The following is a 25678-nucleotide window of genomic DNA, read 5'->3' as shown; positions in this document are numbered from 1 at the left end:
GCTTGGATTTGAAGCATGGCTCATCCACTTACTAACTATAACCCTGGGCAAATTACTTAGCTCTCCGTGCCTTGGTTGTGTGGTTTTTTAAATCTGTAACAAGGGCTGTTGTGAGGATTAAATGAGATAGTCCTCATTCATGATGTGCGTCGCATCATGTCCAGCATATAGTAGATGCTCAATGAATGTTGGCTCTTATTTTCTTTTAAGAGATGAATGTGCCTTTGATTTTATTTTCTTGACCAACACTCCAGGGTTTTTTGCAGGCCTGTTTAGCATAAACTGATTTAACCTTCTCCTGTTCTCATAGAGTTTGCTTTTAAAATCCTGTGGAAAACAGGTATGGCAAAAAGAGAAGATACACATATTAATGGAAGCAGCTATTATGCTAGGTGGTGGCAGAGTTAACTGACATTTTAAGACAACAGCCCTAAAACCATACTGCTCAAAGTGTGGTCCCCAGACCAGCAGCAGCAGCAACCTTATTTTGCAGCTTGTTGAAAATGCAGATTTTCAGGGTCTATCCCAAACCTGTTCATTAGAGTCTGCATTTTAGCAGCATCTGTCTCTGGTTTGTATACAAATGAAAGTTTGAGGAGCACTGGTCCGAGAGAGTATGCAGGGCAGGCTGAGACCTGTCAGACAAGCAGTGAGGGCTGTGTTCAGAGGAAGGAGTGGGGCTGGGGCTGAGTGTTGGGGCCACCCACCTGCCCTCACTCACACTCCAGAGCGGAGGGAGGTAGAGATCACTCCAGGGATTTCTGCAGAGCTGGGGGGGTGGGCTATCTCTCAGGAATCATTTGTGAAGCGAATGGATCCCTTCAGGGATTGCCCACCCTTTAGAACTATGCTGTCCATTACGGTAGCCAGAAGCCATATCTCACTATTTAAATTTAAAGTAATTAAAATTAAATAAAAGTTAAAGTTCAGTTTCCTCAGTTTCATTAGGCAAATTTCAGATGCTCAATAGCCACATGTGGCTAGGAGCTACCATATTATATAGAGCAGTTATAGAACACTTCTATAATTGCAGAAAATTCTACTGGACAGTAGTGCTCTAGACGGAAAACGGCCCAGGAAACAGGGATTGGGGAGGAGGGGGTGGTGGTCTGGAAACTGAAACTCAAATTGCTCCAGGCACTTGGAAGTGGAGTGGTGACTCCTGGCTCTTTGAAGGAATGCTGTCAGTATTGTGGGGTTCCTTCCTGTACCCCATAGAGGCCAGGTTATTTCCAGAAGAGTTCAGAGAATGCCCATTGAAGAATCAGGACTGGAACTGTGGCCACAGTTGTCTTGGGCAGAAAGCACAGCAACTGGAGGGCCACCCTGTGAAGTCCTGAGAAGGCGGTGATAGCTGCTCATACAGCAGTTCCTGGCTGGGAAGAAAGGTCTTCCCTGGAGCACAGTGGAAAGGCAGAAGATGCCATGTTCATCAGAGTGGCTGTTGATTAGCCTCATCCTTTTTCTGAACAAGAAAATGCCATAAGATACAAAGTTCCCTCTAAATTTCACATCCCTCCCCATCCTTGTATGGTTATTTGCTACTTTTTAAAATACTGCCTTGTTACTTTCTAGAGTTGATACTTGGATTTTACAATATATTTACCCATTTCTTTGGTCTCTATTACTTTCACTCCTTTCTACTGGATTAAATTTCCTTTGTATTGAAGTATATACTTTAATAGTTCTTTGAGCAAGCCCTGTGGAGACTAGCTCTCATAGTCTGTTCATGTCTGAAAAGATATTTATTTCACTGTCGCTCTTGACTGGTAGTTTAGCTGGGTATGGAATTCTAGGCTGGTAATGCTAAAGTTGCAGTTTAAGCTTGGGTGCCCACTTTACAGGAGCCAGGTGTGATCATACCCATACCCAGAAGTTCCATGTTGAATCCTGGGCCAAGGGGTAGAATTTTCTAACACCCCATTCATCATAGGACAGTCCTTTTCTGGCTCCTTGCCTTTTGCAGTGAGCGCACTCAGCTTTTGGTCAGGCTCAGGGGTTGTAATCTTAATTCTATCCTTGAAAAGGAGTTTAAACCTCAGGCTTCTCTCTGGTTGGATATCCCCATGGGTTGCTGAGTTTATTTCTCTTCCTCCTCTTTTAGCTTTGACTGCTCTCATTCTGGCATCTAGGAGAATTTTCTATCTTCTTTTCAAGCCAGGCTATGATTTAAAATGGCTATGATATTTTATAATTATGTGTTTTTTGTATCTCCTATAAAAATATGTGTAACTCTCAGTATTTGCTTCTCTTCATCTGCTAGTCTTAAATGTGACATACTGAGTGTTCAGGTAGCACATTAAGGGAATTGGCCCTTAGTCATTTGTGCTTAATTTAGCAGCTCAGTCTTCTTTGTAAAATCATATGTTTGTGGTGATTTCATATTTCATGCTACCCATTGAATCTGTTTTCTCACAATAAATTTGCTTCCAGCACATACAGTAAGATCATATTCATCAAGATAAAAAGCCCCATGGAGCCCATTTATTTGCTATTTTAACAAGTTTGAAAGTCAATATCTAGGCTTGTTTTCTTCTTTAATGGATGAGTAGCTGAGTGCGCAAGAGAGGACATGACTTATCCAGGTCCTCAGCTAATGGACAACTGGACTGGAATGCAGAACCTACTGTCATATTTCTATCCCTTTGAGCTTGTTTTCCCATCTGTGAAGTTTAGAAGTTAGACTAGACATGGAATCAGCTCCTGACTGCCTGGTTTTGTAACATTAACCTGTCTGGGCTTCTATCTTAATAAGCCCTACCCTCTGTACCTTGGATGACTGTCAAGAGTAACAAATGGGTTGATATGTACAACAGAGCCCTGAGAAATGCAAGAGTTGCAGAGAGGTGCATGCGGTTCTTATAAATAAGATGCTGTGAGTGCCTCCTGCAACTCTACCATGGTTAGGAAGCAGTCTGCTTTGCAAATGCAATGTGTTCTTACGATTTCTGACCCAGCACAGATTGGAGCAAGAAAAGCAAGGATCTCTTCTGTCTGTAAGCAGCAAGATGACAAGGCTTTGATACATCTTAGTTTGCTGGGATTGTGACATTTGATGTTCTTCTCTGTGAAAACTCACTGGTGTGTGAATCTTATGTTCTACTTCCCTCACTTCTCGTATGCAGACCAAGCACTGGAAAGCCCTGCAGGGTGAGCACTGAGTCCTGCATAATGTTCACAAAGAGATCAAACATAGCTCCGTCTCCTTGATTAGAGCCTTAGAGATGTTCCAAATGCGAGGGGCCAGTGGGCAAAGCTCAGCCTCCAATGTTGTAAGTGCCTTGGTCCTTGCATTTCCTACCCTCCCCTGCCCCGAGAAGGCAGTGTTGCATAGTGGGAAACTCCCATGCTCAGAATCAGAGTACTCAGCTCCGTCCCTGACCTTGAAAAGACATTGTCCTTCTTTGTGCCACCGTTCCCTCAGCCATAAAATTAGGGTATCAAGTAAAATCAGTGGTTTTCAATATTTTCATTACTAGTAGCCCTTTACTTTTCTTTTCTCCCTTATGACCCATTCCCATGGGCTACTTCTTGCCAATAGGAAGCTCCTATTAGCAGTTGCATGTGTCTGATTAATAAAAGGTAGCAGAGCCCAGGAATTATTCTTTAAAATGTCCTTTGTGAAAATGAGACCCAGAGATTTGAGATAACTTATCTGTGGCCATGTGAATGTTTTTATGTTATAAATCATCCACATGCCTCCAAAGTTATGGATGATAGTACATTAAGATTTCTCCAGGCTATAAGACTAAGTAAGGGGAAAGGGTCAGATGAACGTCATTCTAAGCAAGTGTGTGGTTAACCTCCTTGGGGAGACAGTCCAAACTACATTTGATCATCCTCCAAGACTACCCTTCCAGAACATGAACAACATCTTATTTAACCAACACTATTCAGCTAACACTCAGCAAGTGCTCACTAAATGCTTATATAGAATGTGATCATCATCTCAGTGCTTGGCTCGTGCCTGGGACAGTGGGTGCCATGATATTGTTTACACCTCAGAATAGGTGACAGAGTTCTCCACAGAGTGGAGAAGACAAGAGTGGTAAGGAAAGAAAGGGTTTTCTCTAAGAAAGACAGGAAAATAAATTACAGACATGGACTTCTTAGTGAATGCCTCAGAAGCAAATGTAAAATGAATCTCTACAGTTGTACATAGGTGATTGGGGACTGGTACATTCTTGTCCATTGCTCCTCCTCCTCCCGTCAGCCCTGGAAGGTTTTCCCACCTTATCCAAGAGAGAACTATGGCTGAAAATGAGGTTTAAGAACTCAGATAAATCCATGAATTGCAGTTGGATGATTTAAGGATTTCAGAAGTGTTTTCAATCATTGAGGTGATGTCAAGGAGTAGAACAAAGGAATCTCAGAAAACCCCATGTTTTCTGGTCAGGGGCTGACTCTGGGTTTGGCTTCTGACCGTCCCCTGGGCAGCAGAGGGATTGCTTCCATTTACCCCTCACTGATGTGATCATGAATTACTGGTCACAAAGCATATTTCTTCTCACCGAGGCATCCCTGGGAATCATTTCCCTCCCTAGTTTGTGGATATGAGTCATCTCAGTGAGCCCACCAGTTCCTGCTGCTGACATGGGACCTTCCCCTCTGTCATCTTGTTGGTTCTGCCTGCACAGGGAACACCCACATAGCCACCACCTAGATTCTATCATCAATATGTTGCCGTGTCTGCTTCATCACAGGCCTCTCCAAGCCTTCTATCCATCCATCCATTTAACTTATTTTTTGATACATTTCAGAGTAAGTTACAGACATCAGCACACTATACCCTTCAGCATTCATGTTTCATTTATTTTTGAAATGACCATTCTTGGTTTTGTTCCCTAAGCCAGTGCCCGCGGAAGTTGCTAAGGGAGGCGTGAGGAATGAGGTCAGCCCCTCACTCACAGCAGCTTTGCCCAGAGCCAAGGCCACAGTCATGGAGCATCATTTGGGAAGGAGTGTCGTGGCAGCCTGTCACTGTCTCCCATTAGTCCATATGTGAGGTTAGCCATCCCTCCTGTGTTCTCGCCCTCTAACACCTTGCTGTGGTCAGGAAGGTGGGGTCCGTCTGCAGGTGGAAGGCAGCCTGCGATGCCGCTGTGCTGGCTCACTCACTCTACCACCTGGACCTGCTTCTGCCCTCTGCCCTGAGCTCTCTGGGTGCCAAGATTCCCAAGGATCTGGTGTTGTTTAAAGCTCTCACCTCTTTATTCAGATGGGCAGAGGAGAGGCAGTGTGGATCAGGTGGCCATGGGGCTGTGAAGTTTTGTTTTTGTTTTAAAGATTTTATTTATGAGAGAGAGAGAGAGGGTGTGAGAGAGAGAGAGCGAGTACAAGCAGGGAGGGGGAGGCAGAGAGGGAGAAAGAGTAGGGAGCTGAGTAGGAGCCTGACGCGGGTCTCAGTCACCGGACCCTGAGATCATGACCTGAGCTGAAGGCAGATGCTTAACCACTGAGCCACCTGGTTGACAAGGATGCAGGGAGGTGGAAGGAGAACAGTATGTGAGTGGATGTGGGCAGGTCATCGCATGTCAGGCACCAAATCCATCTGGACTTTGGGCCTGTGAAGCTGGTCATCCTGGGCATTTCCTCTTGGTTGAGATGGTGGCAGTCTCATGGGAAGATTCAAAGGAGGGCTTTGGGATCAGACAGATCTCAGTTTGAATCTTCCATTTACTGGCTAGGTGGTGAAGGGCCACCTCCACAGCCTCTCTGGGCTCTAGTTTCCCCATCTGTAAATGGAGAAAATCAGAGTACCTAGTTCAAAGTGTTGTTGGAGGGACTGAGATAATAGTCTTGTAGGCCCCCAGCGAAGAGAGTGAGGCACATGAGGATTTGAGAGCCTGGTTTTCTGCTGCTGAGATGATAGGAAAGAATGCACTCACCTTTTTTGGGGGGCAAAGGGTGTCTGCATCCCTACCTGGTGCTCATGTAAGCAGCTTGCATAGTTCCTCGAAGGCCCACGTGGAGGTGGCAGGTTTCCCCTCTGGTCTCACTCCTGATGCTGCTCACAGGTGCGGTCCCAGGGAGAGGAAGGGGTCCTGAGTGAAGACTGCAGAGCCCAGTTCCCTGGGGTTTGTCTGGGGAGCCCGGGAGAGGAGGTGTGAGCTTGGGAGTAGGCCTGGCCCCTCCTGGGAGCACTCACCCCCCGGGGGCAGAGAGAAGGCCAGGGCTCTGGGGCCAGTCAAGAATAGCTGACTTTTCTTCTGCTTCTCCTCCTGGGACACACCTAGTCGGCTTCCCAGACTCTTCAAAGACTCTTTCTCAAGCCAGAAGTAATGACCCCTCTCTGGCTACTCAGCCACTCCCACTGGTTGCAGCATTTCCTGTGAGCCAGGTACCGGTGTGTACTCTATACACATTGTCTTCTTTTGTGTCCAGAACAAAGTCTGCACCCTGGAGCTGCTCTTCTTCCCACAGTACCCATGAAGAAACTGAGGTACAAAGAAGTGGCTTCCCCGAGGTCACCCAGCAGAGCTGGCACTCAACCAGATCTGTCGGATACTGTAGACTGGGGAAGGTGCTTGTCTGACTTCCTTTTCCCTTGTTCACTTGCTAGATTGCAAGCTCCTGAGCAGGGAATAGGGGTCTTAATTGTGTGCATATTCTCCACCCCTGGCAGATACGTGATGCTCAGAAAGTGTTGCAGAGGGAATTGACTGTTAAGTTTCTTAGCAACAGAAAACCTCAGAGATTTCTACCCTAACTTTCAATGCAGTGCAAGAATTTCCTCACTGCACCCCCAACTACTTAGCAAAAGGGAGCTCATCCCAGGGCTGGAGCTTTCAGCCAGGGACAAAGCTTTTCCGCTGCTGTGACTGTCCCCACACCCTTTCCACCATGGATTCCCTTCGGAAGGCTCTTTGGGACAAGAATTTGAGTGCTTTCCCTTTCACTATCAGAATTCTCTTTCCCATGGGAGTGAGTAGCATCTTCCTGCATCATCCCTACAGCTACCACAGGCATTTTCCCACTCAAAGTCAGAGCAGCTTCCAGCCAAACATACAGCGATAAATGAAATACCAGCTCTGTGAATCCACAGGGCCCAGGAAGATGTGTTCCATACCCTCTCTACATCCTTTGCTTAGCTTAGAAGCATTTCTGCTGGGCAACTTCACAAAGATCTTTCTTTTCCCTGCCCCTAGGCCTTTGCTGATACCATTTGCATCACTACTAGAACACCCCTCCTTTCCCTTCCTGCCTCCAGGCCAGGACAAGTGCTGAAAATCCATTGAAAATGTCTATCTCCATGAGTGGGGCATCATTCTCCTCTTTCCTTTATAAAGACTTTCTGCTCCTGTATTTGACTTGAAGTTTGTTCCTGGAGTATGGCAGGAGCTTAAACTCTAGGGTGTCACAGTGTCTTCCTGGGCTTTCAACACCGGAAGGTTGAAACACCCCAGGGAAAATAAGTCTTAACTGACCCCAAAACATATCCTTGCTATATAAGCCTGGGGCATCAGGGCTAGAAGACCATCTTTCACAGGTTTTAGCTCACTTACCAACTCTGATTGGTAGTAGAATTCTTCTACCACAGCTGGATGGAGGGTAAGAATGTGTAGTGAATGATTAGCAATATCTGTCATGAGAGGAAGGGTTGGGAGCAGGGTGTTACTGATTAACAGCATCTACCATGGGCAGGAATTGGAGTAGGATTGATTAACAGTGTCTGCCAATGGGAAGGAATGGGAGTGAAATTGATTAGCAGTGTCTGCCATGGGCAGGAATTAGAGTGGGATGTGTGTGCCACATATTTGTCATTTGCATTACAATCCAGTTTCCTTATTTTATAGATTAGAAGACTGAGGCCAGGAGAGAGAATTTTGTTTTTTAAAGATTTTATTTATTTATTCATTTGACAGAAAGAGACACAGCAAGAGGGAACACAAGCAGGGAGAGTGGGAGAGGGAGAAACAGGCTTCCCGCTGAGCAGGGAGCCCAGTGCGGGGCTCGATCCCAGAACCCTGGGATCATGACCTGAGCCGAAGGCAGACGCTTAATGACTGAGCCACCCAGGCACCCCCAGGAGAGAGAATTTTAGGGAGAACACATAGGAACTATCAAGGCAATCTGGAATTGGAACCGGGTGTCCTGATCCTGTCAGTCCAGCACATTCTCTACGTGGCCTGGTAGCTAGGACTCTGAATGAGCCTTGAATACTCTCTTCCTGTGTTCTGGAGACTCTAAGCAGCTGTGGGCTTTCAACACATATTTTTGAGTGTTTACCATGTGCCAGGCAATGTGTAAAGTTCTAGGGGTGCATCAATTAAAAAGTAAATGAAAGTCCTTGCTCTCGTTGAGCCTTTGTTCTAGTTGGAGGAGACAGACAATAAACAATGAATATAATGATGTGACTAAATGTATTTACTTCTGTGTCTCTAGGCAGATGCAGAGGTAGCTGCCTTCACCAACTGTGGCTGTTTTCTTTTTCATTTTCCTCCCAAGGGAGTCCTTTCTCAAGACAGCAGTGTATGTGACCACTTGGCTCTCCCAGGGCATGGAGCATCCTGGCGAGCCCTTTCTTTCCCTGGTTCTCTGCCTTGAACTAACTCTCTTAGAGGAGAGAAGTGGTTACGGCAGGAGATGATGAGACTTCATCTTGGCTGTTTGCTTAGCTGACACAGGAGAATGTGCCAGTTTGGGGCTTGGTTGGGAGCTGATGTCTGGTTTGGCCTGGGAGCCCCTGGCCTTGTGCTCCCAGGGATGGGATGTGGGTTCTGCAGCCCCACCACTGATGCCAGTTCAGATTCCTCCTGCCTCGGTGGTTCTCAGCCAGGGCCAGATAGGCTTACTTAGAAACACGCGGGAGCCTGATTCTGGTTTCCGTGATGACTGGGGCTACCTGTAGCATTTAGAGAGTGGAAGCCAGTGAAGCTAACGGCCCCCTGCAGTGAATGGGACATTTTGAATAGTGAATTGTCCTGTCCAAAATGCCAGTTGCATTTCCCTGGAGGAACACTGTTGGCCTAAAATGCAACCTCCCGAGGGTGCATGGACAGCCGTGAGATAAACTCAGGGCAGGGGATGTGCTATCTTCAGTCCTTGCTCATGCTTTCTGCTGCTCAGAACCTCTTCTGTTTAGCCATTTGGTAAAATGGGGCCCAGTTGTCTCATGTGATGGATGAAGGAGTAGACATGCACAGGCCTCAGGATTCTACCACATAAGGCATGGAGGTCATTGCCATCAGCTCAGTGCCAACAACCACGCATCCAGTCCCTCAGCGCTCTGTGACTGGGACACGGCTGTCCAGTCTCCGGGCAGAGACCCAGCCACAGTGACCCCACTCCCTGCTCCACACAAAAGGGCCACCAGGGTTAGCCTACACACCCAGGCTCCCCCCACAGAACTGAACGGCTCCTCACCACCCGCAGTGCAACCCTTCAGCCCAATAATGACACTTTACTGGCAGGGCCGTTGGCAGGGCCCCAGGCAGCCCCCAGGGCCAGCTGCCCAGGGAAGTGCTTGGCTCCAGAGCCAGAGGCTGCAGAACATATTTCCAGTGGGGCTTCCAGGCCAAGAGCTTCTGCCCCTTCCCACCACTGTTCCCACTGGCCCTGCCCGCCTGCCCAGCGCATTAGCATTTAAATATATCTAGAGTGGACTCCCCCAGAGCCCTCTCCCCACCACTGAATCCTTCAGGGAGGGAGCATTTGAATCCTTCTCCCTCCCGACTCTCTTCCTTCATAATGGCCATACTGTATTCATCAGCTTCTGTATGTGGCATTAGCCGAAAGAAGGAGAGAGGGCGCCTAGCAACCCAGAGGGGGCTGAGAAAGAGGTGGGAAGGAAGTGATTTTCATGTAATTATTCACTTCTACAAAAGCCGTTGTCAGGTACACACTGGAAACACAGCTGTTGTATTATTCTCCTAACCTACTTTTAATCTTTTGAGAATCTTTACCAATATAAAAGGAGAAAAGAAAGAGCTTAACTCAGCCATTTTCTGCCGGGCCATATAAGTTATGTTTTAGCCTCAATCGAAGGCTTTGCTTACAAAAGTTGTGTTGTGTATGTGTGTTTGTGTGTCTGTGTGTGGCTGCCTGTATGAAAAGAAAATGTTAAAGAAACAAAGGGCTGTGGGTTGTGAGCCCCAGGAGGGCCACCAAGCCGTGTCCTAGCTACTTGGTTCCAAAAGCCAAATGCTGCATGTGTTGTTGGGTCTGGCGGTTTTCACGTATCTTCTTGGCCTGGCATTGGGATGGCAAGGAGTCTGGGAGCGATGAGATGTTGGCTCCTTCTGCCTCTCATTGTCGTGTCTATGTTCCAGGCCCTAAAAGTAAGTGAGTCTATGGTAGTGATGTGTGGCTGCACTGTTTGGAGCTGCGCAGAAATCTGATTGGTTCACTTGGTCTGGAGGGACTGGGATGGTAGGAAAAAGGCAGGAGCTTGTTTTCATGGTATAGTTGAGAAGTGTTAGCCCCGAAAAGAAATCAAATTAAGGGAATCTTACCAGGTACCCCACTGTGTACCTTACACTCATTGTATCTTTCACGGATGAAGAAGTTGAAATTCAGAGAGGTGAAGTAACTTGCCCAAGGTTGTACAGCAGTAAGTGGACAAGCAGGGCTCCAACCTGGGTCTGCCTGATTCCAATGCTCACACCCTCTCCTTAAGCCATAGCAAGGCTTGGAGTCAGGCATCTGACAGAAACCATCTTATTTAATCTCTTCCCCCTTGGGATGGTCTCTCAGAGGGCAGGCCAGGTTCCACAGGCTCATTTGTCCCTAAGGCTAACTCCTCCCACAGCAGCCAGTGTATACATCTCTCCAAAGCTAGATGGACAAGTGACTTCACCTCTCTGGGCATTCGTTTTTTCATCTATAGAAAGGGGGTAATAATAGCACCAACCTCAACAGTGAGTCTAATACTCGTCAAGTGTTTAGAACGGCCCCTGTTATGGCATAGGTGTGACCAGAGAGGAGCTGGTATGGTGATGATTGGCATCACCATCATCACACACCTCCTCTTCCTAGTGGCAGGACAGGTTAGTGCTGCATTTGTCAGAGACCTCAGTGTCACACAGAGATGGATAGCAGGCCCGCCTGCTGGCTTCAGCTTTGATGATGCACAGAGGCACTGCCCTTCTGTTCTCTGTGTAGACCTGAAAGCGCATTTCGAGGGGAGCTTCTTCCTGTGGTCCTGCTGCACTAGGTACCACAGAGAAGGAGGCCTTCAGCTCCAGTCCTCTTTTAGCCTCCTGGGGCAGCAGCTGCATCTTTACTGAGTAGGGCCATGGGCCCAGCTGCCCTGCAACCTCAGCTCCCGTAGTCCCTGCTTGCTCCTCTCTACCAGATGGGGTGTTGCCGCTTCTCTGCGTTGGTGTGTGGTCTGTCTCTCCTGCTAGAATGGGAGCCCCCCCCGAGGGCACGAGCTCCTGGTACAGTGCCTGGTACATGGTGGACACCCAGTGTGTGTGTATTGTAGGGAAAAAAAGGGAAGAGGGTATTTTTTTTAATTCCAGATTTTTGAATACTGGCATATCCTGGGGAGGGATGAATGTTGACTAAACACCTACTGTTTGTTAGAGCTCACGACTGGGTTTCTGAGCACCTCCTCAGTGCCCTCCAAGAGGTAGGCGCTGTTTTGTTGAATATCTGTTCCACACACATTATCTTTTTTTTTTTTAAAGATTTTATTTATTTATTTGACAGAGACACAGCGAGAGAGGGAACACAAGCAGGGGGAGTAGGAGAGGGAGAAGCAGGCCTCCCTGCGGAGCAGGGAGCCCTATGTGGGGCTCAATCCCAGGGTCCCGGGACCACGACCTGAGCCGAAGGCAGACAATGACTGAGCCACCCAGGCGCCCCGCACACACATTATCTTTTTAACCTTTTGCATATGAGAGAAAACGAGGGAGATGCTAGCCTCATATGCACAAGGACCCTCTCCTTGACTCTGCCTGAGTTGGATAAGTCTTTTCTCTCCAAGAGGTGAGAAAAAGACATGAAGCTTTCACTCCCCAACTTCTAAGAGATAAGACATGTATGGTCAAGGTGGGCATGTGGGGAGAGAGCAAGTATGTGTCTGTCCCTGCACACAGCTGTCTCTAACCTGGGGATAATCATGCCCACCTCAGGGCAGCTGTGGGTCACAGAACATAAGTAGGTGCTTTGTAAACTGTAAAGTCATCTCCATGTGGACTGGGGCAGCCAGTACTGAGATGGGATGGTAGAATGTCTCCTACCATCCCATCTATCATGGCGAATGTGGCTTCTGAGTTTGGGTAGGGAAGAATTTGTCCTTGTCTGTTCTTCCTTCTTTGATCCTCCTCTTTGCTAATATCATTGAGGACCTACTCTGTGCAGCCCAGTGCTGGGCCCTGAGGGTCTAGTTGGGAAGGCTGGTTATACTCTGATCCATTGCCTTCTGCACCTACTGTGCACCAGGGCTCATTGGAACCAGTTGCCCTGAAAGGGATGAGGTTGCCCCAGAGCTAGAGGGCGGGACCACCTCTCTTCTAAAGGGGCTCTGCTCCCCTGTTCCCATGCAAATCTGTTCTCCAAACCTCTGAATGTGGACCGCCCATGTTCATGCTGCCAGAACGCCCCACATTCATTGCTGTAGAACATGGGGAGTGATCCGTTTCTCAGCTATTGACCCAGCTTCTTAGAGTTTGTTTTGTGGAGACTATTTTCCCTTCAAATTGTTTTGAGAAAAGGAAGCCCTTTCTCCACTGAGCTGCCCCCTTTATAGCATCCTGGGAGATGCTGGTCAGTGGGGCTCAGTTGCCTGGTCTTCTGAGGTGGGGTTGCCTTTGTCCTATTTGACTAGACAGCCACAGAGCTGTTTAAATCCTAGCTGAGACTCCAGGCCTACTCAGCACACCAGGAGGCCCCAGTTTTCTCTTTAAAACATGGAGCCAGAGTGTTATGGGTTCAAACCTGACTGCCTCCCTGATTAGCTCTTTGACCTTGTATGGATTCATTTCCCCTTCTATAAAAATGGAGAAACAGTACTTACATTACTGAAATGCTTATGTAAATGATGAGATCATGTCCATGAAAGCCCTGAATACAAGGTAGGTTTTCAAGAAATGTTAACTCAAGTTTCCCACTTCTTAAGGCATCACCAAACTGGTGGAAGGGTTCATGAATGTTGTCAGTCTGTTTTATTAGCCTCTCTTTTCCCCTTTTATCAAGTTATTCCAGTAGCCACCATGATCTTGTCTGATCTCTGGGTGCTTGTGGAATTCCTAGTTGAAGAGAGAAGTAGGGAAATAGACTTGGGATAATGCCTGTAACAGAGATAATGCTGTGTGTTCACCAACCAGATGACCATTTCTTTTTCTCTTCCTGGGTAAGTAGGAAGACTACATTTCCCAGACTCCCTTACTTTTAGGTTGGGACCATGCAACTTGGTTCCAGCCAGTTGTATGTGGACAGAAGTGATACATGCAATAACCAGGTCTAGGTCTTAAAACCGGTGCTCTGTTCCTTGCATCAGAGGGTGTGTTGACGTAGAAGTATCATGATAAGGCAGGAGGTCTTGTAAGGCTAAGTCACTGGGTTGAAGAGAGCCCCTTCACAATTTGTGTCTGGCTTTTTGTTGGCAAAAAAAAATATGAATTTTTGTTGTGCTAATCCATTGAGATTTTGGGGGTTTATTGTTTATTCCTGCATAGCCCAGCAGTAATTATCTTAACAAATATAGCAGCTCCCTGGTAAACTAACTGATTCCTTCCCTGATGAGGAGGAAGGCTGACAACTGGAGCCCTGTTGCATTTTTGCAAAGACAGGCATGTGTTTAAGAACATAGACACACCTCAGTTATGCAAATCTGTTAAGGAGTCTAACAATACAGACTCCATGCAAAGATATATCATGCTTCTTCATGAGACTTTTTCGAGAAATCTAACACTGAAGTTTTTTGGTTCTTGAATGCCCGGCAAGCATGTGTCTAAGCAGAGAAGTTTTATCAACCTGAGTTTTCCAAATGTAGAAAATAGAAAAAGCCAGTGGAGAAAGGTATGGATTTGGAGTCAAGGAGATGTAAAGTTACTGCTAAAATTCTGAGGACTTCCAAGTCTGTGTCTCCAACCCAGGCTGAATATTTAGCCCTTGACTTTCCACCTGTCTCCTGCACATATCACTTGGATGTCTGAAACTTGCCTTGTCCAAAACTATACTTCCCCATTTCCCTACTTTATATCTCCATCCTCCCTTTAAAAAACCAGCTAATCTTCTGTTACACCCCATCTACCAACTTGCTCATCCATGGGTATTCTTTTTTCACCTCCAGTCAACACCAATCTTGTTTCATCTGCCTCCTGAACATTTCTTGAGAACCAAGGAGATAAGATGGCAACAGGGGGAAAAAAAAACACTTTAAAAAATTTTTCCAGAATCTCTCCACTGAAAGAGAAAAACCAGGATAGTAAAACAAACAAACAAAAAATATCTTCAGCATAATTAGGTAACTCCATGAAGCACAAAATGTGAACAGGTGGAGCCAAACACTGATACCAATAACATCTGCATGATGTCAACTTTGTGAGATGAGATGACGATGAAGGCAAAGGGAATTGGGAAGGCTGAGAGCCAGAAAATCCAGAAATCTCTAACATGTATTCACCCTAGAAGGAGAGGACTCTAGGAGGATAAGCTTGGTAGAGCTATCTTAGAATGCCAGCCAAAATTGGGAGGGATATACGTGGGCCCCAAGTTATAGGTGGAAGTGGGAGAGCTGCGGGAAGCTCAGGCAAAGGTCTGGGACCTAGGAACTCTAGGGACCAAGCAGCTGAGCCTCCATAGCCAGAGAGAACCCCACCCTGGGGAGAAACCACTAGAAGCAAAATTCAAATTGAGCAGGATAGAGACACTAGAGGAAACAAAAAGAGAAATTTTGGATGGGAATGGGGAAGGGAACAGAGAACAATAATTTCAGAATGTACTGTCAGCACAGTCTTAGTTTTCAAGACTTTTTATACTAACAGAAGAGGTAATCCTAGAACTGTGAGGTTAGGAAATCTACCCTGGATCATCCTCATTCCTCCACACAAGAAAACCTTGTAAGAGGGCAGGGAAATGTGTCTGACCTGCACATGAACAACAGAAAAGCATCATGTCAAATCCCATACAAAGCTATTTTTAAAAAAGAATCCTGAGCATAATAGTATTCCTATAGGTAATATATGCATTCCACAGACAGGACCACAAAACAGCTGAATACTGAAACTTAATATTTCAAAACAAGCTAAAAGAAATGAAGAACTAACAGATATGATAAAATAATAGCATAAGTGAAATTGTGAGACAAAAAGATTTGAAAATAAAGCTGACTAAAGGACAGCTTAAGAAAAGCAGAACATTTCAGGAGGAATAGCTAAATAGAAGGAATAAAGAGGTGAGTAGACACCATGGGTAATATCATAAGGTAAATAGGGAATGGAAAGGAAGAAAATAAAAAATAAAGTCAGAGAGGAGATTATTTAAAGAATGAAAGAAAAAGTGATATAAAAGGTAGACAAAGAAGGTCCAACATACAAATCAGTCCCCCAAGAAGAAACACAAAGCAGGGGAAGAGAACAAATAGCTAAAACAATCATTCAGGGATTTTTTTTTCCCCTGAAATTAAAGAAAAGACTTGAATTATGTCTTGAAGAAGTACACCACAAGCCTGGGGAAATCAACCCAGAGTGATCAACATTAGGACTTATTCTAATCAAAATGACTGAACATTAAAGAGAAAAGAAAAAACCTGTTGGTCATTCAGGCAAAAAGAGGAAATGAGTAAGAATGGTATCAGACTTTCCTACAGCAGCACTCAGTGCCAGGGGACAACTGAGCAAGGTATTTAAGATACTCAGGGAAAGAACAAAAGAACCAAGGACATTGTATACAGCCATACGTGTTCAAGTATGAAAGCCATTGGTCAACTATTATGAACATGCAAGAAGCCAGGAAATATTATTTCCCATGAGCCTTGCCTAAGGAACTTACTAGAGAACAAGCTACAGGCAACCAAACTGACTGGAGAGGAATTAACATAAGCGCTGGGAGGGAGAATTAATTTCTAGTCACCTGTAGAACTCACACTAAAAAGTGGCTGTCAAAGAGATACTATAATTGTACATTCTGATCATGCAGAGACAAGTATTAAAAATTGCAAAAGAATGGAGTGTGTATATGAAAAATAGAATACATTCACATATTGCCCTTACATATCAACTGGAAACAAATGAGTATTTCTTCTAATTAGATGTTAGAGGAAAGGGAAGGAGAAGAAACTGAGACTATTGGCTAATTTCGGTCTTCCTCATAGTTGGGAACCAACCCCCAGTGTCACAGAGGGGGAGGACTAAAGGAATTGTATAAAAGTATTGATTTAATGCTAATCATCAGAATAACAGTGATAGGCTTTTTACCACAGAGGTAGGAGAACAAGAGGGAAAAATCATTTGAAAGTACATCCCCCTCTCACATGAACCTCCAGACCCAAGACGTCTTCTCTCATCCTTTCTCCAGTCTCTAAAGGTGTGCCTCCATCCAGACAGCCTTCTTTGATTGCCCTAGCACATGTTAATTGTCCCCTTCATCAACCATTCCTAGGTACTGGCTCCCTTGTCCTCTGAATGTTTTACCTTATCTCACCAAGAAACACAGATGCAGTGTTATATATAATTGTGTAGTACTTCTTTCAGATTCTGACACAGAGTTCTCCATGCAGAAGGCACTCAATAAATGCTAGTTCATCAGTAACTGAGGATTGATTGAGGGATTTGGGCTCACAGCCCCTGGGTTTTTCTAAGAACTTAATGTTGCTACTAGTCAGAATTGAAGTGACAGCAATCCAATTCAAGTTGACTTAAGAAAAAGAGGAATTTATAGGCCCCTGAAATCGAAATGTTTTAGGGTATGTTTCATTTCAGGTATGGCTGGATCCAGGTACTTAAGTCATTACACCAGTATCAGTCTTTCTTTGCTCTAGACTGCTTTCCTCTGCATTGGTTTTATTCTCAGACAGGCTCTTCCCTTGTGGTCAGTGATGATCCCCAGGAGAAAAAGATGTGTCCCATTTTCAGTAGCTCCAGTAAAAGTCCAGGATTAAGTTTCGTTGGCTTGGCTTGCATCATAAGCTCATCCCTGAACCAATCACTATGACCAATAGAAATGCTTTGGTTGGCCAGGCCTGGGTCACGTGACCACGCCTGAAACTACCTCCCAGTGGAGAAAAGGTGCTTTCCCAAAGAAAAATTAGGTCACTCTTACCTGAAAAGGGGAGATGGATGCTGGGTGGGCAAAAACAGCAGATGTCCGTTTTACTGTTGATGTGCTCAATGAGCCGACTGCAAGGAAGATTTCCACAGGTGAACATCATCCTTCAGGGGTCCCATCTTTGGGATGTGTGGATAGAAAGCTCTCTGGTGTTTTCAAACTCACAGAGGGCTTGTTTACCATGTTTTGGGTAGAGAGGAACCAACTCCAACCAATTGATGGAGAAGCCAGATTTCCTGCAAGTCTGGCGATTTTTCTCACTCTGGCCTGCACACTCAGCCAGAGGACAATGTGGGGTCTGAGAGGAGGGACATTTAATTTGCAGAGGCATTTCCAGCGAGAGTGAGGGACTTGAGGAGCAGTGCTTGACTGAGTGCCGAGTGTTCCGGTGAGTGGCTCCTATGACCTGGTCTTCTGTTTCCTGGGGCAGCAACTGTATTGTGTTTTACCGCTCCTTACAATTTACTACTGGTCTTAGATTAGAGATTCAGAGAAAGCACCAGTGCCCTTGGACACTAGAATGCTCCCTTCTCCAGGCAAAATACCTGTTTTCTTCCTCTTGGGGATTTGAGTACCTGGTATAAGTCACTACCCTGGATTGGGGTAAAGAGAATCCACTGAGGGGCGCCTGGGTGGCTCAGTCGTTAAACCTCTGCCTTCGGTTCAGGTCATGATCCTGGGGTCCTGGGATCGAGCCCCACATCGGGCTCCCTGCTCGGCGGGAAGCCTGCTTCTCCAACTCCCACTCCCCCTGCTTGTGTTCCTGCTCTCGCTATCTCTCTCTCTATCAAATAAATAAATAAAATCTTAAAAAAAAAGAGAATCCACTGAGGTAGCAAATGGGGAAACTGAGGCAGAGTGGGAGGACTTGAAAATGCATACGTTTCTCTCCTACATTAACACTTTTATCTGCACTGGACCCTTCCTATCAACATTTAAGCATCCTTGAGTTCTACCATTTTAAAAAAATTTCTCCCTAAATTACCCTTCCAACTATCTCCCAATTCCCCTCTGTGGCAAAACCTCCTGAAAAAGCTTTTTTTTTTATTCCATCTTTCCATTTCCTCCTCCCCATGTCTCAAGCCACTCTGATGTGCTGGCATCCCCGCTCTACGCGCGCACACACACACACACACACACACGCACACACACACACACACACTCTTCATGAAAGAGCTCTCCTTAAGTTCCTCATTCAGTTCCAAGACACTCCACTGAGGGAGAAAAAAATGTATCATTTCTTAGGTTGAGAAGCAGCATTATGATCCTCAATTTTAATAAGTATTTGTTGAATGATTTAGCAAACTCAAGCAAATCCAGGGTAGAGTGAACTGTACTGTTAAAATCAAATCCCTGAGAGAGGAAATAGAGTTATTTTGCTTGGAGAAGGAAGAGTTCTAGGATCCAAGGGGCACTGATGCTTTCTCCAAATCTCTAAAGTGCTACTACACAGAAGAGGAAGGTGTGGTCTGGATGGCCCCAGAACTAGGAACACCTTCAGGAAGGGGGATTTCTTCTCATTTTCAGAAATGTTCTAATGGTTAGAACTCTCTAAAGAAGAAAGGGCTGCATCAGGATATAGTGAGTCTCCTGTCACTAGCAGTAATCAAACAGAAACTATTCTGTCAGGAGTAGTCAGAAGAGAGTCTTGTACTGGGTGGGAGATGACTCTGGAGGACTTCTGAAATTCTGGAATTGGTTAGGCATGGATCTCTAGAGGCCGGTCTCCATGGACTTGCCTTTGCCACCCCCAGCTGTGTGGTCTTGAATAAGTTATTCAACTTCTCCATTCCTGTTGCCTCAGCTGTAAAAGGGGGATAATAATAGCACTTACTACATAGGGTGGCTGTGAATATTCAAGTGCCATAATGCACAAAGGGCTCAGCACCGATGCCTGGCACATAACAAGTGCTCAATAAATGTTAGCTGGTATTTGTATTTAGTGCAAAGTCTTATTCCCTAGATGGCACCTGATTCTCAATCATCAGTGTCATCGGCTGCATTTAGCTTTTAGCTATGGATTTTTCTTGGAGCTGAGAGCAGGAAGAGCCTGGGGAAAAGTGCTAAAGAAGCCATCATAATTCCTGGTGTGTGTGTCATGCTGTCAACAGCAGTTTTTGTCAGAGAGGAACCTAAGAAAGTAGTTTCCATTACATACCACATAGGAAGCCTAAAATGCATCTGTTTTGAAAGGTGGAAAATACAGGTGGGCCTCCCCCTTCTCCTATCCCTTCCCTGCCACCTTTGATGCTCAGATCAGCTATGCAGATATTTTCCCAGGGGCAGAAGCCTATGACAGTTTGCTCATGGTATTCTTAATCACAAAGATAAGCAATCACTCATTTTGGCTTAAGTATGACTTAGCTTATGAGCTGGGTCCCAGGAGCTTCCATGCCATATTACCTGAATCCTCTTAATAGTCCTGAGACGGAAGTTCATTCCCCAGTTTGCAGATGAGGAGACTAAGCCTCAGAGAGGTTAAGTAGCTTTTCCAAGGTCATGTAGCTGGAGCAGGGACCTAAACATCCAAATTCTTGCTGTTCAGTGAACTGTTATCCATAACCTCTAGAAAATTCTGGAATTAAGGACATTTATATTTAATGAAGCAGTCCCCAATAATAGAACTCCTAAAACACTTTCCTGAGAAGATTAGGAAGTTTGATTATTGATTTTAGACTTTTTGGAAGGTAAGGTGTGGGTGGGGGATTTCTGAGAATGGGGCCACCCCTCATCTGACTTATTTTCATGCTGACTTCTTTGTGCCCTCCCGCAGGTCTGGGTAGATGCGGGGACGCAGATCTTTTTCTCCTATGCCATCTGCCTGGGTTGTCTGACTGCTCTGGGAAGTTATAACAATTATAACAACAACTGCTACAGGTGAGCATTTCACAGCCCTACCAGCTCTCCACCAAATGCCTCCGTGCTATCAGGTCAGTTCACGTTTGTCTTCCTGTCGCGTAGAGCCAGGACGAGACAGATGGCTTGTTTCTTAGCCTCTCCCTGCCCAAGGGTCAAAGAGTGGGCCACCCGAGGAGCTAGGAAAATAATGAATGTGATCAGAGAGCGTTGCAGGCTGAAAGCAAATCCACTCCAGGAATCTTATTCAGGCCTCCATCCCAGGGCAGATAAGTGACTTGCCCATGGTCACATAGCTATTAATGTCAAAACTGGGACTTTAGCCCGGTCTTCTGACAGTGAGGGCTTTGTCCTTTTGCCTTCTGTTCAGAAACCTGCTTCCTTCCCCTTCTCACTTGATTGTAGGGTCCTCTCCTGTCCTATCTGGAGTGGCCAGTGCCCCATCTTGCCCCTCAGCCTTCCTCCCTGGCCTCCTGCATGTGGCCACACCCAGCACTGGGAAGGGAAGTGCCCAGGTTGGGGGGGTTAACCCCGAGGTTGTCTCACCCTGGCTGCCTGGCCTCTCATGCCTGTAGCCTGATTTCTACTGTGAGGCTGAGACCTACTGTGAGGGCCAAGAACCCACCCAAGGTCACCTAGCATAGCAGTGCATGGTAGAAGTGAAATTGGCACCCTGGGCTCTAGCTCTAGGCCAATGGTCTGTTTGCTGAGGTCTCTGCACCCCTTAATCCAGTGCCTGGTCATAGTAGGTAGTTCTTCAGGGGACTTGTACCTAATAGCCAGACAACTTGGTTGCTGTATGGCTCAAGTGAGATCATGCATTTGAAAGAACTTTTAGCAGTGATAAAGTTCCTCCCACATTATCCCCAGCTACACACAGCAGAGCTTGGACTCAGGCTGAGGTCTCCCGGTTTCTATCCCAGGACTCTGGCATATCTCTCTGAAAGCTAGCTTCATGATCACTTTATTAACCCATTTGCTAAAACCATGTGCATTGTGTGTCTGCTGAGTGTGAGACACCAGAATCTGTACATTAGGAGATACACACAGGAATGGCACAGCCTCAGTCTATAGAGTTCATAAGTTGGGGAAACTGAGGCACCAAGGAAGTGACAGTGGGCAGGTCCAACATGCTCTAAGGAAAAGCCATTGTGGAATCCAATGTGCCTTTGGACAGCAAGTTCTGTTGTTCCTGGGAGCCCTTGGGCAGAGAGGTATTGGGTAGGGCTGGACAGAAGGATGCTGGAGAGGTGATTGACCATGCCAGGTTGTCCATAAGATCCTTCTGCCTTCCAGCCATTCACACGGAGGCAGGTCTGGGGGATGAGAGGCAAAGCACTCTGTCAGCCATGATACAAAATAGTCACCATGGACAGGAAGAAAAAGGCACTGGGACAGGGAGAACAGCACAGCAGCCCTCTGGTCTGGGTTGAGCCTAACCCCCTTGGGATGTTAGAGAAGGATGCTGTCTGCATACGGCTGTCACCCCATCAGGAGTCAGCACTCAGCATGAGCCCTCCATGCAGGGCACTGCAGAAATCACTTGGTCACTGCGTGGCTGTCAGTTCCGTGAGGACACAGGCTGGGTCTTGGTCCCCACCATTCCTCAAGCCTAGTACGTGTCGACTGCTGTGTCAGGAAGCAAGGAAGGAGCCATCTGTTATACAGATGAGGAAACTGAAGCCCAAGAGTAGGTCACTTGCTCATGTTCACATGACCAGTGGTGGAACATAGCTTTGAACCCAGGCCTTTCTGGTTCCTGCACCCCTGTTCCTCACTAACAGGGATGGCCAGTTCTTTCCCAACAGCTGCAGCTGACAAGAATTTGGCCAAGACTGCCCTGTCTTCAGGTGGTATTGTGGGGCAGTGGCGACTCTCTTCCCCACCAAGCATGTGGGTAAAATATGCTGGCCGCCACAGATCCCTTCTGCTGTCCTGCCCAATAGACAGGGTGTTCCCCCTCCCAGGGGCAGAAGAAAGCAGATCCCCTAGGTGATATTGCAAAATCCAAGAGCCCATTTTATTTCCATTTCCAGATTGTTCTGCGAGCAGGTCTTCCCAACTCAGAGAGTAAATTAGTACCCTCTCTTCTGACAGCATAATAGCTTCTGGAGGTCTTCAAAGCCCAGCTCAGCTCCTGCCAACTTTAAAGCGCTTGTTACATAAGCTTTTCACCTAGAAGGTGCCCTGCAGGAAAGAAGTAGAGGGATGGGGGAATACAGCAAACCAGGCGGGGGCAAATCCTCACTTCAGAACACAGGCTTGCTAAGCCCCTTCTGCTTGAAGGTGTGGGTGCTCTGAGGGCCAGGGTATGGGACGAAGGGCTGGAAGGGACCTCAGGTCTGCTCAGTGCTCTTCTGTCCTGTGGTGTGAGGAAATCACTCAGGAAGCCTCTGGGGACAGGTGGAGACTTTGCAATAAGGGATATTTGTTTTTCAACAACCACGTGGGTGCCCATAGATAATTGTCCACAAGTCAGGATCTGAAAGTCTTAATTCTTAGGAGGCATTGTTTTTGTGCAGCTCCTGGAAAATGCATGGGTTTTAATGTCTGAGATAAATGGATGCACATTTGAACCTCACCAATAGAAGCCCCTGAAACCTTGAGTATGTGACTCTTCTCCCTGAGCCTCAAGATTCAGTGACACAGTATTCAAGAAACCCTAGCACAGGACTAGGCACATTGCAGATTCAGATTATACAGGAGAATTCCAGAATGTAGAAGATAGAGAGAAAGCACTTTCCTCACCAGGGCCACCTTGTTTCCCACTGTTTGATGAGGCAGGGTCAGGAAATAGGCATGAGGAAGAGCTTTACCCCGACCTTGGGGATGAATCTCCCCTTACCTGGGCTGAGCTGCATTTCCCTTTAAAAGGAGAGAAATCAGGCTTGCAGATAAAATCTTCAGGTCTGCCAGCCCAGCCCTCATGTACAGTGCCAGAGGACTTCTTTAAAGAGACCTGTAATCAGTCCCTCACTGCCACAGTAATGCTGGATAACAAACAGCCCCAAGAACTCAGTGGTTTAACCTGACAAGCATTTGCTCTTATTGCTCCCAAGTCTGGCCAGCTAGGGAAGCTCTCTAGCAGGCTGTGAATTGGTTGGGCTTGGTTCCAGGGTACAGGCAAGCCCAAGTCTGCTCTGTGTGTGTACATTGTGGGGTGCAGACTACAAGGACAGCAGCTCCCCTGGGGAAGTTCCTTTCCTGGCAAATCACAAAAGGCATAAGGGACAAGTTCAGTCACAAAAGCATATCTCAAGCCTCTGTTTGTGTCACATCTGCTAGTATCCTGTGGCCAAAGAAAGTTGTGTGGCTAAGCCCAAAGCCAGTGGGGCAGGGAAATATACTCATCCCCAAGGAAGAAGGTAGAGGGAGATGACTACTTGCAGGAAAATTAATAATCTGTCATAAGGCCCAAGAAACCCTGTTATCAAACATTTTGTCTTATGGTGAGCTCAGGTCCAGAGAAAAGAATTGCAGGGGGAAGTGGGGCCCATGGCTCCTGACCCCCAGGGTCATGCCTTCTCCAATATGTCCTTGATTCTCAGAGTCATTGCAGGGCAACTGGGTGTCACAGTCACCAACATTAATGTAACCTTTGGTTACATTACAAAAAGTATGCTGTCAGGAGAAGAGGAGATGAGAGTCCTGCTGTGTTCTTGAGTCTAGCGCTTAGTCCTGGATGTGGCATTTGAAGAGGGGCCAGACAAGCTGGAGTGTATTACAGATCACGAACAGGATGAGGACCTGGTAAAGGAACTGGGACAGTTAACTGAAGGAGCACAAAAAAAAACTCAAAGGGGATGTAAGGCCACTCTCTTCAGATCTCCCAAACCTGAAGGAGCTCCAGGCTGGTAGGAAGGGCAGAACTAAAACTCACCAGAGAAGGCAGGTTTGGGCCAAACACACCTGAGGAGGTTCTTACTGCTGTAAGCAGCACAGACCGGCGGGCCAGCCAGGGGAAAGCGCCATGGAACAAGGTGACGAGGCTTGCTGGGGTGCGACCAGAGGCAGCCCACCGCCACCACAGGGATGCTCCAGAGTCCTACCTCAGACAAGAGGCTGGACAGGCCGCTCAGGAGCACCTCCCTCTAAGGTGGGGCATCACGTGTGCCATAAGCCTAACTAGCAAGTGCGTGCTGAGACGCCTCGAAGAGGCCTGTTCCCCACTGTGGCCTTGTGAGGATGCAGGGCCTGAGGGAGGGGAGGCCGGGACTTGAGGGTTCTGCCTTTGTCTTGGCAAAGCCCCATCATTTACACTCTTGATTTCTCCTGGGTTGCAGCTTTATGCTGGCGCTCCTTTGCAGGTAAGCCCCTCCCAAGGGCAAGAGACAGTCCCTGCTCTGATAATCCCTCTGTATGGCAGCCAGCCTGGAAGGGGCCGCTCCCTCACAGGGACTGAGCAGAGAGGGCTGTGAGGTGCTGCTCCAGTAAATAGCCTGGCATGACGGGGTGTCTCCTCCTGAAGCTGGTGAGAGCTTCTAGTGTGAAGTCCATGGATGCTCCCCTGACTGAGAAGCAGCCATTTCTCAGAGGTCTCTCCTGCCCTCCTTGCTTTGAGCTCCCAGGAAATCACTCCTTTCTCACTTTCCCTGGTTTCCTCTCCTGCCAGGGATTTGGAGGAGCGTTGCTTTGTCTCCAAGTATCTTCTCACTAGTTGTGCATTTTCTCACTTGCCAGCCTTTCTTCCTTCCTATCCCTCTTCCATGCTTCTGGTCCATGACCCACCTTATCTTCTAGAAAGGCAGGAGAAGCTGTGTGACCATGGGTCAGCCACCTAACCTCTCTGAACCACAATGGCTTCATCAGGCCAATGGGGCTATCCTTGCCCACCATGCCCTGCCTGCCCCACAGGATGGCTGTGGTGCTCATATAGAATATTCGAGCACTGTACCTGTTCCCACTCTGACCTCAGCCCCTCTCACTGCTTCCCCACAGGGACTGCATCATGCTTTGTTGCCTCAACAGTGGCACCAGCTTTGTGGCTGGCTTTGCCATCTTCTCAGTCCTGGGCTTCATGGCATACGAGCAGGGGGTGCCCATTGCCGAGGTGGCAGAGTCAGGTAAGTCTGCCAAAGGCGAGGGAGGCCTTGGGTGATTGATTGTCATGGTGCAAATGCGATCTGCCTCCTCAGCTAATTCTTCTCCTGGATTCAGGTCTTAGAAGGTGGCCCCACCATCCATCCTCAAACCAGTATCGTGGGAGAGAAACTGTGACACCTCCTCACTCCCATATCTAAGACATCCGCAAGTTGTATAGCTTCTGCCTTCTGGGCGTCACTCCACTTCGTGTACTTTGTCCCAGCAATGCTATCTCCCCACCAGCCCAGACCACCATCACTGCTCACCTATGTGACTGCAGGAACCTTTCACTGGCCTCCCAGCCTCCACTCCTGCCCCTTCGGTTCCATGTGCAGACTGGCTTCTTTCAAAATGCAAATCTGAACATGTCCTTCTCTGATGAAAAGCTTTTCTTAGCTTCTCATAGTACTGGATTCTTAGCAGGGCCCCAAGGCCCTGTGTTGCCCAGCCTTTGTAGCTTCTCCACCCACATCATTCCCCCACCCTCATGCTGCCCCTCTGCGGTGGTCTGCTTTTGCAACAT

At 47.0% G+C, this 25678-nt stretch overlaps 1 protein-coding gene across 1 annotated transcript in view; it reads left to right on the top strand.

Moving 5' to 3' along the window:
* The window catches only part of SLC6A11 (solute carrier family 6 member 11), a 125445-nt gene that overhangs the window by 74639 nt on the left and 25128 nt on the right, over positions 1 to 25678 (top strand). Inside the window, exons 7-8 of the mRNA XM_021694958.1 lie at positions 19991 to 20094; positions 25012 to 25136. Of these exons, the coding sequence (XP_021550633.1) occupies positions 19991 to 20094; positions 25012 to 25136 (229 nt within the window). The remainder of the gene's footprint in view (positions 1 to 19990; positions 20095 to 25011; positions 25137 to 25678) is intronic.

Source organism: Neomonachus schauinslandi, chromosome 1 (assembly GCF_002201575.2).
Source record: "Neomonachus schauinslandi chromosome 1, ASM220157v2, whole genome shotgun sequence".
Taxonomy (NCBI): Eukaryota; Metazoa; Chordata; class Mammalia; order Carnivora; family Phocidae; genus Neomonachus; species Neomonachus schauinslandi.
This window is presented reverse-complemented; position numbering and strand designations above follow the sequence as displayed.